This window comes from Pempheris klunzingeri, chromosome 19 (genome assembly GCF_042242105.1).
Source record: "Pempheris klunzingeri isolate RE-2024b chromosome 19, fPemKlu1.hap1, whole genome shotgun sequence".
Lineage (NCBI taxonomy): Eukaryota > Metazoa > Chordata > Actinopteri > Acropomatiformes > Pempheridae > Pempheris > Pempheris klunzingeri.
Window position 1 is genome coordinate 15,686,607 of NC_092030.1, and position 16,134 is coordinate 15,702,740.

At 40.6% G+C, this 16,134-nt stretch overlaps 2 protein-coding genes across 2 annotated transcripts; one reads left to right on the forward strand and one right to left on the reverse strand.

Moving 5' to 3' along the window:
* Positions 1–1,567: 1,567 nt before the first annotated feature.
* On the reverse strand, positions 1,568–3,618 carry gsdf (gonadal somatic cell derived factor). Its single transcript, XM_070850285.1, has 5 exons — positions 3,373–3,618; positions 2,804–2,961; positions 2,574–2,651; positions 2,321–2,451; positions 1,568–1,931 (listed from the first exon to the last, which is right to left on the reverse strand). Exons 1-5 carry the CDS (start codon positions 3,492–3,494, stop codon positions 1,782–1,784), a joined length of 639 nt encoding a protein of 212 aa, XP_070706386.1. The 5' UTR covers positions 3,495–3,618; the 3' UTR covers positions 1,568–1,781.
* A 5,694-nt stretch (positions 3,619–9,312) lies between these two features.
* LOC139218641 (serine/threonine-protein phosphatase with EF-hands 2-like) lies at positions 9,313–14,783 on the forward strand. The gene is made up of 18 exons (XM_070850284.1): positions 9,313–9,395; positions 9,724–9,793; positions 9,911–9,928; positions 10,052–10,302; positions 10,875–10,929; positions 11,088–11,263; positions 11,378–11,492; positions 11,594–11,640; positions 11,720–11,886; positions 12,077–12,113; positions 12,415–12,564; positions 12,687–13,040; positions 13,162–13,347; positions 13,531–13,673; positions 13,848–13,954; positions 14,105–14,265; positions 14,363–14,450; positions 14,599–14,783. Exons 2-18 carry the CDS (start codon positions 9,742–9,744, stop codon positions 14,781–14,783), a joined length of 2,292 nt encoding a protein of 763 aa, XP_070706385.1. The 5' UTR covers positions 9,313–9,395; positions 9,724–9,741.
* Positions 14,784–16,134: the final 1,351 nt, after the last annotated feature.

Below are 16,134 nucleotides of genomic sequence, written 5' to 3' on the forward strand. Positions count from 1 at the left end.
TTCCCCTCACCAGCGCCTGGCTTTCTGGAGTACAGTGCCAAAATTTCTTCCTCTGCTATTTCCTCCCTCTAGATTTAACATGTAACTGTCTGGCATAAGGAATGGCTTTAACAAAAAAAAATAAACAATCTTGTCAAGAATCATATTAATCAGCCAGATACTTGTCAGAACAAACAATTGAAAGCAAAGAATGGTTGATTTCAATCATCTTTATTCAAATTAGTGTGAGCAGGAAATCAGTAAAACGGTACAAATGATTAAGATGTCATAGCAGGGTCATAAGAATAATAAAACACTTTTAAGACTGAGGTGATACATCACTCTGATAAGTAGTGGTTCACTTGTGAAAAATACTTGAAAAAGTGAACCGTGAGGTAACTGTGTAAAGTTAGTGGGAACATGACAAAGAAAATAAAAAGCCCAAATATGTCAAAGAAATGTAAAAAAAAAAAAAATCACAAATGAGAACTGTCTCCAATGATAAGAAATAGTCAAATAATGTCTTATTTACAAGAACTCTACTGTTGAAAATATATATATATAAAAGCACAGAGTATGTAAATCAAACAAAATGTTATTGATTCATACATGGAAAAATAACAGACTGGACACCAAACTTCTCTAAAAGTACAAAACTGAATAGTTGCGGACCACAATTTAGATAATATTTCATTTGGAGTATATTTTGTCTGCCAGGCTTTGAGCATGTTTCACACCATGCTGTAATTAGGATTAATTTGACTTTTTTAGCCCACAACAAAATATTCTCTTGTGTGGCAAAGCATGTGTTTCATAACCAATAAACCAGTAAACTGTCCACTGTTACAGTTACAGTGTTTGGGGTTTGCAGAGCAGAGCAGCACTTTATCTTCTCTACTAGCTGAAGCATGAAAATGGAGCATGGGCAATGGATGTTTGTGGAAAAACACAGCACAGACGTTGTCTACATCTGTGGGAAAGTTTTAGGTGCAGGAGTTAAGTTGGTGAATGCACTCATTTCCTGTTACTCTTCCTGTAAAACTGTGTAACCCCCAAAACGGCAAACCTATACTTCATTCAGACTGAAAATTAAGCAATTATCTATTTTCTACCTCAGTTTCCCTTTTGGGATAAAATTGAAATTTTGCCCATAAGAGGAAATAGTTTTTAAACCAAAACAGATACGAGACAACTGGCCTGTGAGAGAATTTGGCACCGGACAGTCTCACATTATTGAAGGGAACACTCAGTAACAGTTAGTAGCTTTAAATAGCACTCTGTACTCATAGAGATTTATTTAAAGATAAACTGGCAGCATTTGAGTCAGCTGCACTTCATGTCCGGCTCTTTTGCACTCTTGGAGAGAAATACTTGAATTTACTGACAGGAATGCATTTTTTTTGCTTATTTCTAGGCTTAGTTGTTGGTAACTGGAAATAAAACACTATAGCACATGTTTTAATTGTAATTTGAGGTCGGTAATGTGTAATTGGGCTCAATCATCTGAGCAGTTTTATGTTTTTAGTGAGCTCAACAAATCTGTGCTCGCACTTCTTCTTGCTTTGAATAGAGAAACTGGGATGCAACACTGAGGTATTAGAGAGACTCTGCTTCCGTTTCCCTGCTCAGTGTTGACCACACGTGGTAAGGATCCAAGTTAACACCTAAAACTAAAGAAAATAGTTTACAAAATCAACATCAGTGTTTGTGAGAGACAATAGGCCTGCATATAATGTATTTTACACTTTTGTATGTGTGCCAGGTGGCTCACATGTCACATCCTCAGGACTATGAAACAAACTTTACTCTTCACTGGCCTGCTGGAGGCTGTCATGTCCGCACCCGCAGGTGCGGGTCAGCTGCACAGAGGAAATGGTGACGGTGCTGAATTCATCCATGTAGACAACAGGCACCATTGTCTGGGAGGTGGGCTGACAACATGGCACCTGGACCTGGAGATTGACAGGTAGGAGGAGTGAGGCAAACCCGATTAAAGGAGAGTTAATTTGAAATGTATTTTAAATACACTAGGAAATCCTTCACAGCTTGTGTGGGGGCAGTTTCACTTCCAGAGCAAACCAAAACACTGAAACTCAGGCACAGTGGTGCAAAGTAACAGGATGTAGACTTAAGCACTGCAATTTACTCCATTACATTTAGTGTAGTTACTAGTCACTTTGCATATTAAGATTTTACAAACACACCCATGGGAATTTTCCAGGTCAACTCAGCTGAATATTTTTGCATTTTGGAGGAAAGTTCTACAAATGTGATAACACACAATCTATGTGTGTATATGTCTATCAGAATGTAAGTTAACTGGGATCTTAGAGGATTATACCTGTGAGTCGGCATCCTGGACATTGGTGTGGGATGATGGGCAGAGCGCAGTGTTCACTTCAGAGTTGCAGGGCGCACACTGAACGATGGTGAGGCTGGCGGGATGGAGCACCCAGTTGTCCCATCCCAGATCTGGCAAACATGAGAATGGATATCACATGCATTGCTATATTGCTATTTCATCATTGTGAAAGTGCATGTAAATATGCACGCACTTACAGAACATCCAAACATCCACACACATTATTGCGCACCTTTCATGAAGATCTCAGATGCCATGGAACAGCACTTCAGGCTTGTGCTGTTTCCATCATGAGGGGACACCTCTGCAGCTGGAGAAACAACACAGTAAGAGGAGAGCCAGTTTGAGTTTTGACAGGCTTTGACATTGAAAAAGCCACTGAAGATTAAACTAAGACTGGGAAAGTGGTGCATCTACAGTGGTTTCTTTGAATTTTGGCTTCGGCTTGGCTTTGGCTTTTACCTGCAGCGTCCTTGGCTCTGTGAGTAATGTTTCCAAAGTTTCTCTTCCATTGCTCTCTGACACTGTCCAGACTACCAGCAGGCAGCTGTGGCTCAGTCTGCAAGTTGAGAGCCCTGAGGAGACCCTTCCTGATGGACTGCAATGACTCGCCCCGGCACCTGAACATCACATTGCACTCATGTTGTTTAAATAGAGCATTATACCAAAGATGACTAAACAGACATGTGGAAATTGAAGAAATCTGAGACATCCCATACAAATAAAAAACACTCCAATCAAGCTAAAAGAGTGAATTGCTTAGTAGCCTTGTTCAAATACATTCCAGATGTGATAGTAACTCCTAATAACAGGCGTGCGCTCAGTAAACGTTTGGATTGAGTGACTGTAAATCAGACACAGACATGAGATGCAATCTGAGGCTATTTTAAAATATAATAACCTCTGCGACCTGATGAGATGTTTCGTAGTTCTTTGCACAGTCTTCAGGAAAGAGCTTTTAAATGTTCACTGCATACCAAGAGAAACATTGCACAGCCACACCAAGTGTTGCAAACAAGTTTGCTACTGACCTGTGATGGGAGAGAGGAGAGTTTGCAGAGGCTGCAGGCACGTCCTTGGATGGCTGCAAGACAAATGCAACCACCACTGAAGAGCCCAGAAGCATCATCATGACAACGAATGTAAAGGACATGGTGCAAGAGTCGGACGGTCAATCTATAGATCAGCTGCTTTCGAGTCTGACTCTCGGCGGACGAAGGCAGTGGTTGTTTCTGTGCGTCTGGTTGGACGGAGCGATAGGAGTGACCAGACAGTGATGCTGCACTGGGTATTGTTTGTCAGGGCCTGGGAACCTGGCTTTTTATCTTCCTGTACCCCAGCTTGGCCTTGGGATACTTAACATTGTTGTCTTTTCCTCTGTCCTGTGTGAAAGAGTACAAGGAGGATGATCCAGTGGAGAAAGAAAGAGAGACTAATAGACTCCAGATAAACAGAAAGGAATGAGAGGTAAGAGGCAGGCAAAAAAAGAGAGAGAGAGAGAGAGAATGGCATATGGGCATACCACAGTACTACATGCATATTATCTCAGTTTGTAACCCCCCTGTCAACTAAGCAAACATAATACAGATTTCTATTACATTTCTTATACAGTGTTAACTATTAACATACAATTTACTCTTCCAACACCCACAACTTGCTCAGAAGTTGTTCTTGTTCTATGCTATAAGTATCAAATACACAGTGGCCACAGGTGTACCAGTAAAATAGGTACAGCTGTTCAATAACATTTTACTTTAAAAGCTCATAATGTTCAGTTTTTATGACATTCATGATTTGTGGCACACTGAACTACATTACATCAAGAGTGTTTTTTTGTTCTTCCGATTTACATGCACGAGGTGGGGCAGAATATGTAGTACAACTTATAATTGAATGAAGTCCTCTACGACAGCGTCAACATAAACTGAGCATCGTGTAAGTAGACTTTACGGCAGAACAGACAGGTATGCCTTATAAAGTGGACACAGAGAGTATATTCTCTATCAGCTTGTTCCAGCCCTTCACTGGAGCTTTATGATGTTTACACTGAGCTAAATATTCTAACCCAACACCTGTGTAATCCTCGTGAAAATATTTGATTCCCTTCATTTTATACATATTTCCCTAAAATTCACCCTGACTTGTTTGGCATTTTTGGAAACTTTATTGAACAACATTTGGCGGGACAGAATGTGTTTGTAATGAATGACATGTATAATATGTATAATGTAATATCCACATTCAGGGAGGGCACAAGCCATCAAAGCATCTGAAACAGTAGTCATTACAATATTGCAAATCCAGTGAGGCATGGGAAGAATACAGTGAGTGCCTATGTTATTATTTTCAACAGACCATAAAAGTATAAAACACAAACTGTCTTTCATTTGTGCATATGAGCTGTTATCAGTTTCTATTACAACTCCCATTTTTTGGCCTGCCATGAAGGGTAGAAATCTGTGCTGATAAACATAATAACAATATTATTCCCCTGCAGTTGTCAGTCAAGGACAGGATGTAACACAAAGCAACGATGGGTACTGCAGGTGATGCTAATATGTGAAAGCCCAGAGCAAGTGAGCTTGGCAGCGTTAGCAGCTGTGTGAGCCAGCGAGGAACAGAGGCATGCAAGGAATGGTAACTTCAAGTCCTTAGGTGCCCTCTCCTTTGAGTCCTCACTGAGGCCTAAACTGGCTCACAGCAAAACTTTCCCATGAGGCCCAAAATACTCTATTTATCTGCTGCGGCGGATATCAAATCATAATTAATCAACAGCGCCAGAGGAATTCTTGGTTCAAGCTGATACAAGACTTGCAATGTTTTATTTTGCAGCGGATATAAAATGAGAGGATGATTGTGAAGTGAAAATTTGGTTCGTTACTGCATATGCATCTTACATCTGATGTAGATTTTATAGTGCATGCATTCCTGATATTTCCATCTAGGCTCACAGTGGCGCAAAGTAATTCAGTCAAGTACAGTACTACAGAAAAATTTGAGATACTTGCACTATAGTTAGTATTTCATATAGTATTTCATTCTCTGATATGTTTTACATCCGCTTCATTAGATTTCAGAGAATCTTTTTCTTACTTTTTACTCCATCATATGTATCTGACAGCTATTTTTTCAGAATTAGATTTTACATGAAAAAACACATGATAAGCTTATACATTACAATGTATCATACACTGGAGGCACTAGTCATGTTTAAGATGACTTTGAGTTGCTATGGAGAGGTATCCTACTCTAAACTTCTCAGATGGTTTCATTTTGATAATTGTTTGAGGAACAAAGTGGTCAATTCATCAAAAAGGTCCAAAAATGCACAGATTTGTGCAGTAGACCTTTGCACTCTTCAACCCCATTAACCGTCCCATGACCCCTCAGATTTATCTTGTGACCCTTTAGAGGACCCTGGCCCTCAGGTTGGGAAGCCCTAGAACCAAATACCAACTGTGAGTGGATATAAGGTACTTAAAGGTAACAATCTGATAATGTAGTTTAGAATGCTATAGGAGCCATTTCCTGTTTCTGTACTTTTACCTTTGATACTTTAAGTACATCTTTCTGATGATACTTTTGTTCTTAAACTTATATTATAATAAGTATATATTATATTTGTATATTTAACGCACAACTTTTACTTTTTACTGAGGGAATATTTTCACAGTGTGGTATTACTCCTTTTATGAAAGTACCTGGGCATCATAACACAAACACTTGAGATGATGTTGTGTAAGACGTTCTACAGGTCTCGACAACACAGGGAAGATCTCAATCTTTCAGGGTCTTAAATTATCGTCAGGTCCCAACATCTCAGTGCTGGAGCACTTTCAGAAACGACAAACCATCACTCAGCGGAGTGTCATTGGTGAAATAATGAGTGTTACAACATGCTCATACAGACGTGGATAATAACTCTGGTGATATTCTATATTTCTCCTGCTGTTACAAATCCTGTGAAAAGACTAAAACAAAGAATTAATTATTTTGCTGATAAGTTTGGTCTCTGTAGCTGCTGAGACTTCTAGTGTAATAATAAACATAACTAAGTTGTGTTTTGTTGTTTTGTATATGAGTATATACACTCCCCTCCAAAAGTATTGGAACAGTGAGGCCAGTTCCTTTATTTTTGCTGTAGACTGAAAACATTTGGGTTTGACATCAAAAGATGAATATGAGACAAGAGATCAACATTTCAGCTTTTATTTCCAGGTATTTACATCTGGATGTGATACACAACTTAGAAGTTAGCATTATTTGTAACGGAACACCAAATTTTTAGGCGAGCAAAAGTATTGGAACAGATAGACTTAAAATAGATTAACGTGAAAAGACTTAATATTTAGTTGCAAATCCTTTGCTTGCAATAACTGCATCAAGCCTGTGACCCATTGACATCACCAAACTTTTGCATTCTGCTTTTGAGATGCTTTTCCAGGCTTTCACCGCAGCCTCTTTCAGTTGTGGTTTGTTTTGGGGGGTTTCTCCCTTCAGTCTGCTCTTTAGCAGGTAAAATGCATGCTCTATAGGGTTGAAGTCTGGAGACTGACTTGGCCAATGTTTGTGCAATGACTCTGATTGATTTTCCATCTTCTCTCAGCTTCACAATTGCTTGTTTTTCACCCATGGACAGCTCTCTGGTTTTCTTGTTGGTTACGCCTCTAACTATAAATGCAGTCTGCACAGGCAAAACCCAAATCTGAAACTGAACGTAGACATTCAGCGCTATTTATTGTTTGAATAATCAATGTAATAGGACACACCAGGGCAACAAAACACACCTGTCAGTCACATGTTCCAATACTTTTGCTCACATGAAAAATGGGTGGGTCCAAACAAAAGGTGCTATCTTCTAAGTTGTGTATCAGATCCAGATGTAAATACCTGGAAATAAAAGCTGAAATGTTGATCTCTTGTCTCATATTCATCTTTTGATGTCAAACCCAAATGTTTTCAGTCTACAGCAAAAATAAAGGAATTGGCCTCACTGTTCCAATACTTATGAAGGTGGTGCATATGCATGTGATAAAACAGAAACATGTGGAATGCATAAATTGCTCCAAACTTTTTAGCCATATCCTTTAAACACAAACCTGATGCCACTGTGGGACACTGCAGCTTTACACCTCCTATAACCATGCATGAATGAGCAGAGTCCTTGAGTATCAGAAATCTCCCACCACTTCCTCTTTGTCGTACTGCTGGGAGTCACACCATCAACAGCTGCTGCTGGCCAGAATCACAAAGACCATTTATACACCGATGAAGGATACAAAGATGCAGACGTTCCACAAGTAGACAACATAGAGACAAGACAATCTTGAAATGCATTTCGATACACTAAGGATGAGGGGAGTTAACAGGCTTTTTTTGAAAGATGCTCAATGTTTAATCTAATATGGACTTCTTAGAAAATGTAGCACGACTTTATGTAGCAATGTGGAGAACAGAGATTGACCTGTGAGAACTATTACTATGGAGATAAATCTGCATGTCTGCACAACAAAATTAAATATGATTACTACAGACAGATAAAATGCATTGTGCAACAACGTAATACAATACTATAATACTGAATGCTACCTTTGTGAGGCTTGTAATGGTTAGTTTGGTCAGAAAGATGTTGAATTCTTGCGACGTTTGAAAGGTGTAGATTCAATTATTTTCATTGGATTTACACCATGCTGATAGTGCTTCTGTTACTTTGTTCATGGGCTGTATGACAGAACATAGCATCTTATTAAACTGTAAATATAAGCATGAAATGAATGTAATGGTTATTCTAGCTTATTAATTGGTTGTACATATATACATATATTTTATTTTGCTTGTATATATATTTATAATTTTTCCCCTTCTCACCATCCATAAGCTTGGATCCTCTACCTGAGGTGTGTATATATGTAAAAGTTTTGTTACTAATATATCTAACATGCACACATTACATTACATGTCTATAGTAGTAAGATGCTCCTGAAACAATCCAACACATAGTAGCAGGGAGTAAGATGCAGGCAGGAACAGCGTTCGTGGGACACCAGAAGCCAGTGGTGGTTGGAGCACTGGGGGCTCTGACCCCCAAACTGGGAGAATGGCTCCAGCAGATTCAAGGTACAGCATCTAAGGTCTCTGTCCAGAAGAGCACAACCATAGGAACAGCAAAAAAATGCACATATACATATATATATATACACACAATGACACCATACAGCAGTGTCTCCTGGGGGGCCACTAGCCTGCATGTTTCAGATGTTTCCCTGCTCTAACACACCTGATTCAAATGAATGGTTTGTTATCAGGCTTCTGTTGAATTTGATCACGAGCTGATCATGTCAATCAGGTGTGTTGGAACAGGGGAACATCAGCGGGCCCCCAGGAGCAGGTTTGGGAAATACTGCTATACACTGTGTACTTATGTGTGTATTTAGTGTATATACGTATAAACAGTGTATACATGTCTGTATATACAAACATGCTAATATTTTCTATAATTTGATTTATTAATTAAAAATATGTCTGTCGTTACTGACAATAGATGGGTCCAGACCAGCCAGTGGCCAATTAACTGTTAATGACGGAGGGATAATATTGACGTTGTCATATGATCCGCAGCCGACACAGCCTCCTTTCAAAACAGTTGCTGCCCTTTATCAGAGCCGTCATCTGTTTATTCAGCGTAGATGCCAGCTGTAGTAAGGTTTAATCCTAATCCACTTGCATCTTGTTTTGTTTAAGTGATCACGGGGCCTGTCCAAGACACTTGGGCCTGCTACTCACAAGCCTTTAGCCAGTGTGTTTGTGATGTCTGAGTCTGTGTGAGTGCTGAGAGGGGACATCCAATTACAACGTTACAGCCGGCGGGACCCATGCTGCTGTGCCTGGGAAATGGAAAAGTCTAAGAGATAACGTATATTTCATTTCATTTCTTCTTCTTTTTTTTAAAATCAAATTGTAATAGTGTGGCTGCAAGTTCGAAAAGAATGACAAGTGTTTGTTAAAGGTGCTGAAGAAGTGAGGGGAAGTAATGAAAGAAAGGTAACGTGGACAGGTAAGGTTCCTTTGGGCCAGTCTGGAGCTTTGTTGTTGTCCTTATTACAATAGGTTTGGTAGCATCTACTTTCAATGGACCTATTAGACATGAAATGAAATTCTTATTCTAATGCTAAAATGCTTATTCTATCCATACAATATGTCGTATGACACCCAATAATCATATGTAATGAAAAACATTATGATTTATTAAAATGTGCAGTGAAACAGATAAAATAATTGACAAATGTATTATATTGTATAGAGAAATCTACTATTGCATTATTCCCTGGTTGCAAAATGCAAGGTCAAATATCTCAGACTCAAAGTATCTTTGTCGTTGACAGTGAAAACAGCAAAGGGTCATGGGATGTGGCATGGGAAAATCACAGACACAGCTGAAGAAATGTGACAGAGGTGAGGCCTTGATAGAAATCATCATAGTAAACAGTCAGACTTTTACGTTTGTAGAGAAATGCTCCTTTTCACATCACATCAGTTCACATCAGTGTCATTTCTATTTTTCATTTTCAGGGAGCATCTCAGTTCCAGGTACATTTTATTCCATCACGTCTTTACACTTTGCAGCTTGTGTTCAAAATTATCTGTGAGAAAAATCTCACTTAGCAGTGTTTGATAACTTCTCTCTAATCAATTTGTATGCGCTCTGTGAAGCTGCCACTGGTAAGTCTTTCAGTCAAGATTGCACATTGGGAATGAATGTTTTGGTAGTGGAAGAGGAAGATTACCACATCATGGTTATGGCCAAGTGCTCCCTTTTCCTGTCCAAATCTCCAGCGATCAGAGCAGCTCTGCTGATCCAGCGCTGGTACCGTCAGTATGTTGCGCGGCTGGAGATGAGACGCAGGTGCACATGGAACATCTTCCAGTCTATTGAATATGCAGGAGAGCAAGACCAGATCAAGGTGAGGTCACACAACAGTTTGCACAGAATGAATATTAATTAATTTCACTGGATGTCAAAGTCAGTTTGTCTGTCAGTCCTCCACTTTAATACTATGTTAATATCTGTCAACAACTATTGGATGGATTGCCATGAAATATTGAGCACATATTCATCATCAACTGGAGGATGAATCCTATTGACGTTAGTGATCCTCTAACTTAAGGCTGACATTTGTGGTTCAGAGTGAAATATCTTTCACATTCATGGTGGACAGATTAGAGTCACCTTGGTGCTTCCTTAACTTTTCATCCGGCACCATCACTGGGTCTGAGCTTCAGTTTGTTCAGTACTGTGGTTTATGACACAAATGAATGGTGTTATTACAATCAGCCTGAGCTGTGCTGTCTTTAGTGATTATACCTGCTCAACAGTGAAATGCTTGCCTTGCCATTTTGAGCATGTTAGAGGCTGATGTTAGCATTTAGCTAAAATCACTGCCGTGCCCAAGCCCAACCTCACAGAGCTGCTAGCACTCTATGTTTTTAATGTGATTTCTTTCTACAACATTACAAACTTTTTCCTCTCTTGCAGCTCTACAATTTTTTTGGCTTCTTAATGGACCACTTCACTCCAGCCAGCAGTGAAAGTAAGGCTGATTCTCAACTCCTGTTTAACTCACTGACTAGTAGGTTTCATTAGATTACCAACAATGAGCTACTCCGAGCTCACCCGGTCTACTTTGTGCTGAGAAACATAATGTGGCCGATCCACTTCCCTTTCTCTCCCTCTCTGCCTTTACCGTAGGAAACCTGATCTCGCACATCTTTCGTAAGAATGAGATCATTCGCGACACAGAGTGGGAGAGGTATTTTTGCTACAAGAGCGTTGAGGTACCCGAAAGCTACACGGGCCCCCATCTGACCTTCCCCATGACCTTCTGTGGGGTGTCGAAGCTGGTGGAGGCCTTCAAGCACAAACATGTAGGTACACAGGAGCATACAGCATGTTCATTGCAGATACTCAAAGCAGCAAAGTATCTAACACTACCTTTCTTTCAGCTCCCAGTTTATTCATACTTGTTTTTTTCCCAGTAGCAGCTCCATGCTCGATATGTTCTGCAGCTTCTTGGAGAGACTTGGAGACTCCTAAGAATTCTCCCAAATATTAATCAAGTCTCCATGTGCCATACCAAGGAGATCACCATATGCGGTACACAACAGCAGCCCCTTTCTGGACACATTTTGCTCTGATATTTTCAGCGTGCACTCGCACTGTCACAAATATTCATGCATTATTTGTCTCCTCCCCAGGAGATTTACATGGGCACCTGGAAGACCTGCTGTTGATATTCTACAAGGTATTCACAACATGCAAATCATCATATTGTCAGACAGGGATGTTCATTTCGATTAACACCTTTAAACCAACCTGTCCAGAATGGTTTGCCGTCCATGGAGAAACCGTACGTCTTTAATGGAGACTTTGTGGATCGTGGAAAAAACTCCTTAGAGATCCTGCTCATCCTGTTTGGGTTCCTGTTGGTGTATCCCAATGATGTCCATCTAAACAGGGGGAACCATGAGGACCACATTGTTAACCTGAGGTAAGCTAGTCTACTTTCCTCTTGTCAGATTCCCATTGAGTGGTCTGTTCTGCCTGTTTTCTTTGTGTTGATACATTTATAGTCAGTCAGAGTATTTTCATATACAGCATTGTGTAATTAGTGTTCAGATGTATTCAATCTACAGCTGGTATTTATACTAATCTGGTTATTCTTTGTGTGTTTTCTCCAGATATGGTTTCACAAAAGAAGTTTTGGGAAAATATAGGGTAAGATTTGTGTATTTAGCTTGAACCGAATTAAACTGGGGGGCATTACAAGTATAAAGTGGCATCAAATGGAGATAGTCAAGTTGAGTACCACATGCGTGTGATGTGGGTGACTAAGGCCACACCTTGAGGCCTGAAAACACTTTTTTTTTTTACTAAAAACCAGTTTGTCTGCCAGCAGTGCTTTCATAAAGCATGTCTGGCTCCCAGCATGGGGCTATGATGCTGATGAACTGGGATAAATGACTGTGAGGTTGAAGGACATTCTCTATTTTCATACTATCTATGGCTTGTTCTACAGATGCATGGCAAGAAGATCCTAAAGCTTCTCCAGAAGATTTTCAGCTGGCTGCCTCTGGCCACAGTGATTGATCACAAGGTGCTGATTGCACATGGTGGGATCTCTGACACAACAGACCTCGACACGATAGCCAAAGTGGACAGACACAAAGTAGGAGACACATCTATAAAATCTGGGCATTTTGTAGGCAGCAAATCCAGAAATATTATCATGCTCATGACATTAAGGGGAATTTAATGATTTTTTTGTGGTGTGTTTTCGAATGTGCGCAGTATGTGTCGGCTCTCAGGCCTCCTAAGCCGACCAATCACGCTGTCAACAGCAGTAATTCGATGACAGCGAACAACAGGAACGGGGAGGCTGATGGGCCGGTGGAAGGCCGACGTCGAGTGTGCTCTCTAACTTACAACAAGACAGCTAGGGGTCACAGGCACAACCTCCCACGCCGCTCACTCCACAACCAGCCCACGAGCAGTCAACTCAGCTGTTCAGTGGAAGAGGAGCTGAAAAGGAGGCGCAGACTGGCTGGGTTTGACCAGACCTACGGAGAACGGAGGAAGTCTGACTCTGACTCAGACCCAGACTCTGAAGAAACAACAGAGACAGATGAGAATGAGTGGAAACAAGTAAGTTACACAAAGGGATAATGGATCGCAGAAGTTTACATCTGCCGTGACGCACATATTCTAATATTTCATGACTTACTTACGATATAGATATTTCACCCTGATTGATTCCGCTTTCCAGATAGTGGATATTCTGTGGAGTGACCCGATGCCCCAGAATGGCTGCGTTCCCAATGAAGTGCGAGGCGGAGGCTGCTACTGGGGGCCGGATATCACAGAGGAAGTGCTGGGAAGACACAACCTCCAGCTCCTCATCCGCTCCCATGAGTGCAAACAGGAAGGCTATGAGTTCTGCCACAACCGCAAGGTGAGGGCAAAGATACATGAGGTAGAGTTGAAGGTAGAATAACAGGTGTTTAATCACTGAAAAAAAAGAGAGAAACTGTTGTGACAAATTCTCTCATTGAAGCATTTAATTTGATGGTAATTAGTAGTAAATTGTTCACATACAAGTCTTAGCAATTAACTAACCATCTTTTGTTGCATCCAGGTGTTGACTATATTTTCTGCGTCTAACTACTACGAGGTGGGCAGCAACAGAGGAGCCTACATCAGAATGGGCCCTGATCTGATCCCCCACTTTATTCAATATCAGGCCAGCAGGACCTGCAGAGAGCTCACCCTGAGACAAAGGTACATACATGAAATTTAAGATATGAAAAACAATCAAATTTATGGCCTGAGAATATCGAAATATAAGTCCAGTGGTTTACACAAATTATAATCTGCCTTCACCAGTTCATTTTTCTCCAAGATTTATACAGTAGTAAAGGAAAAAAACATTTTTCTCTCCGTGTTGTTTGTCAGTGTCGGGTGGACAGAGATGTCAGCTCTGCAAGCTCTGAGGAAACAACTGTTTGCACATAAGTCAGATCTCATCAGTGCCTTCCAAGAGTTTGATCCCAACAACACAGGTACATCGAAAACACTGAGTAACAATGATGAATTTCAACAGCTAAACACTCGGTTATGCACTACAGCAGATCTAGATCACCGCCATCTTAGTGGCACAGTGGTTCAAAATCAGTATTCAGCGTATATATGTATTTCTGTCTGTGTCTCAGGGATTATCTCTTTAAGGCACTGGGCCAGTGCCACAGAGCAAGTACTGAACCTGGGTCTGCCCTGGAGGGTGCTTCGACCTCAGCTTGTCAACAACACCCGGGATGGCATGGTGGACTACCACCAGTGGTTGAGGGAGCTGTCCATCACTGAGCCCAAAGAGGTCAGCTTTTGTTCAACTAGTGCCAATGTATTTTGTTTGTTTCTTTTTTTTTTGTCCAACACGTGCAGAGTTGCAAAATTTGTCTCTTTCATTTCAGATCTCTGATAACAGTATCCTGGAAACTATCTACAAAAACCACTCCAACCTAGAAACTATCTTCCGCATCATAGACACAGATCATTCAGGTCAGACAGCAGCCTTGTTCGGAGCCCAGACACTAGCTCCACGTCTTTCTCTCCTTTTAGTTATGCTGGTAGCATGGCTTTATTTTCTATGCTACACATTTGGAAAGTGTACAACCACATCCTCCTCCTCCTCCGTGTCCCCCTCCAGGTTTGATCTCCTTTGAGGAGTTCCAACAGACCTGGAAACTCCTGAGCTCTCATCTCAAGATGGAGATCAACGACAAGGCCATCGCAGACCTGGCCCAGAGCATCGACTTTAACAAGGACGGGAGCATCGATATCAACGAGTTCATGGAGGCTTTCCGGCTGGTGGATCTCTCTGCACATACCTGACAGCCTGGACTAGGAGCTGCAGCTGTATCTGCTGCATAGAGAACACCATCTGGGATAGACTTGTCAAGAGTACCTGTGAAAATTCAAACATTTAGGAGTATGAATGAATTTAACCTCTTTGGGTTGATTGAGTGCATTATTGTTTCTCCATGTGCAACCTAGATTTTCTCTACCTCTTAGATTCTTTTTTACCTTTTTTTATTTGTTTATCTAAGTTGTTTTGTTGTATTTTAAGGATTTGCGTGTAACTTCATGATCACCTATTTAGTTATGCATAAAAAACATCAAATATATGTGATGTTGTCTTTGCCTTTCATGCTGACTGCAACGTTGACAAGGTTTGGCACGAAGCTAGCAATTCAAAGAACCCCCCCAGGTGAGGCTGCGTCCCTCGTCTGATAAACTGACTCAAGTGATGTCATTTGAGTCTGGCAATTGGGCAATTTTTCAGTCCACCATGAGCCCAATGACCTTAAAGGAGCATAATGCCAGGTGAAGAGTGTGTTTCACTGACAAAGACAAGACTGGGGACCTGGATTAGCTAATATATTCATGAATACATAGCCCCTTAGCCAAAGGATAGTGCATTCCAACAGCCTGTATCAACTAAAACTCAAAATGTTCATCATAATGTTTGTATGAGTGTTAAAAACATTAAAAAGCAGTATCCAAAGCAAAAGCAACTAATTGTGAAGAACCCTTCTTTTTAGAGTTTAATCAGTTCCTGCTACGCAACACTGTAGAATGTTTATTTCATTAGATTAGAAAAAGTTTCAAGGTGAAATTGGCTCTTCATCAGACACAGAGGTATTAATCCATTACTGTCAACATGTTTCATTTTTGGGCCTAAGTCAAGTGTTTGTTTAAAGTTTAACAATCATGCATCATTTTATCCGCCTTATCTTTTGCATGTAAAAAAACTAGTGACTACCGACATCAGTCACTACTTCCACACATGTCAAAGTAATTGTACTTCTACCTGCGCTCTGAAAAACAGGGTGTAATTCAGACCCTGGGGATATGGGTGACTCTACTGCATGAGGGGATATAATCTGTCCGAAAGCTGCTTAATCAGTTCAACTGTCAATCAGTCTTTCATCCTTGTAGGGATGTGAATCCAGGGCATGAATCCTATCAACTCAAGCCCTACTTTGATGAGATGTTGGAAAATGCCTGTCTGTAAACATGGGACATGAGATGTGCCATATTAGTACAATAACACTGCAACTGTATATCCCCTCCTCACATCAAAAACTGAATAGAGACAGATGGATGAGACAGGAAAAAAAAAAGACAAGAATACAGAGCAAAAACAGAAACATTTGGCTAACTTTGTAGTATGTAACAAGGA

Bases quoted from the DNA above. Each gene is read 5' to 3' on its own strand.
- gsdf (XM_070850285.1), bottom strand. From the start codon at position 3,494: ATGTCCTTTACATTCGTTGTCATGATGATGCTTCTGGGCTCTTCAGTG. The intron at 2,452-2,573 runs GTGCGCAATAAT...CATGTTTGCCAG, and splicing joins ATCTGAGATCTTCATGAAAG to ATCTGGGATGGGACAACTGG. The intron at 1,932-2,320 runs GTATAATCCTCT...GTCAATCTCCAG, and splicing joins TCCAGGATGCCGACTCACAG to GTCCAGGTGCCATGTTGTCA.
- LOC139218641 (XM_070850284.1), top strand. From the start codon at position 9,742: ATGGGATGTGGCATGGGAAAATCACAGACACAGCTGAAGAAATGTGAC. The intron at 10,930-11,087 runs GTAAGGCTGATT...CCTTTACCGTAG, and splicing joins CACTCCAGCCAGCAGTGAAA to GAAACCTGATCTCGCACATC. The intron at 11,264-11,377 runs GTAGGTACACAG...TTTTCCCAGTAG, and splicing joins AGGCCTTCAAGCACAAACAT to CAGCTCCATGCTCGATATGT.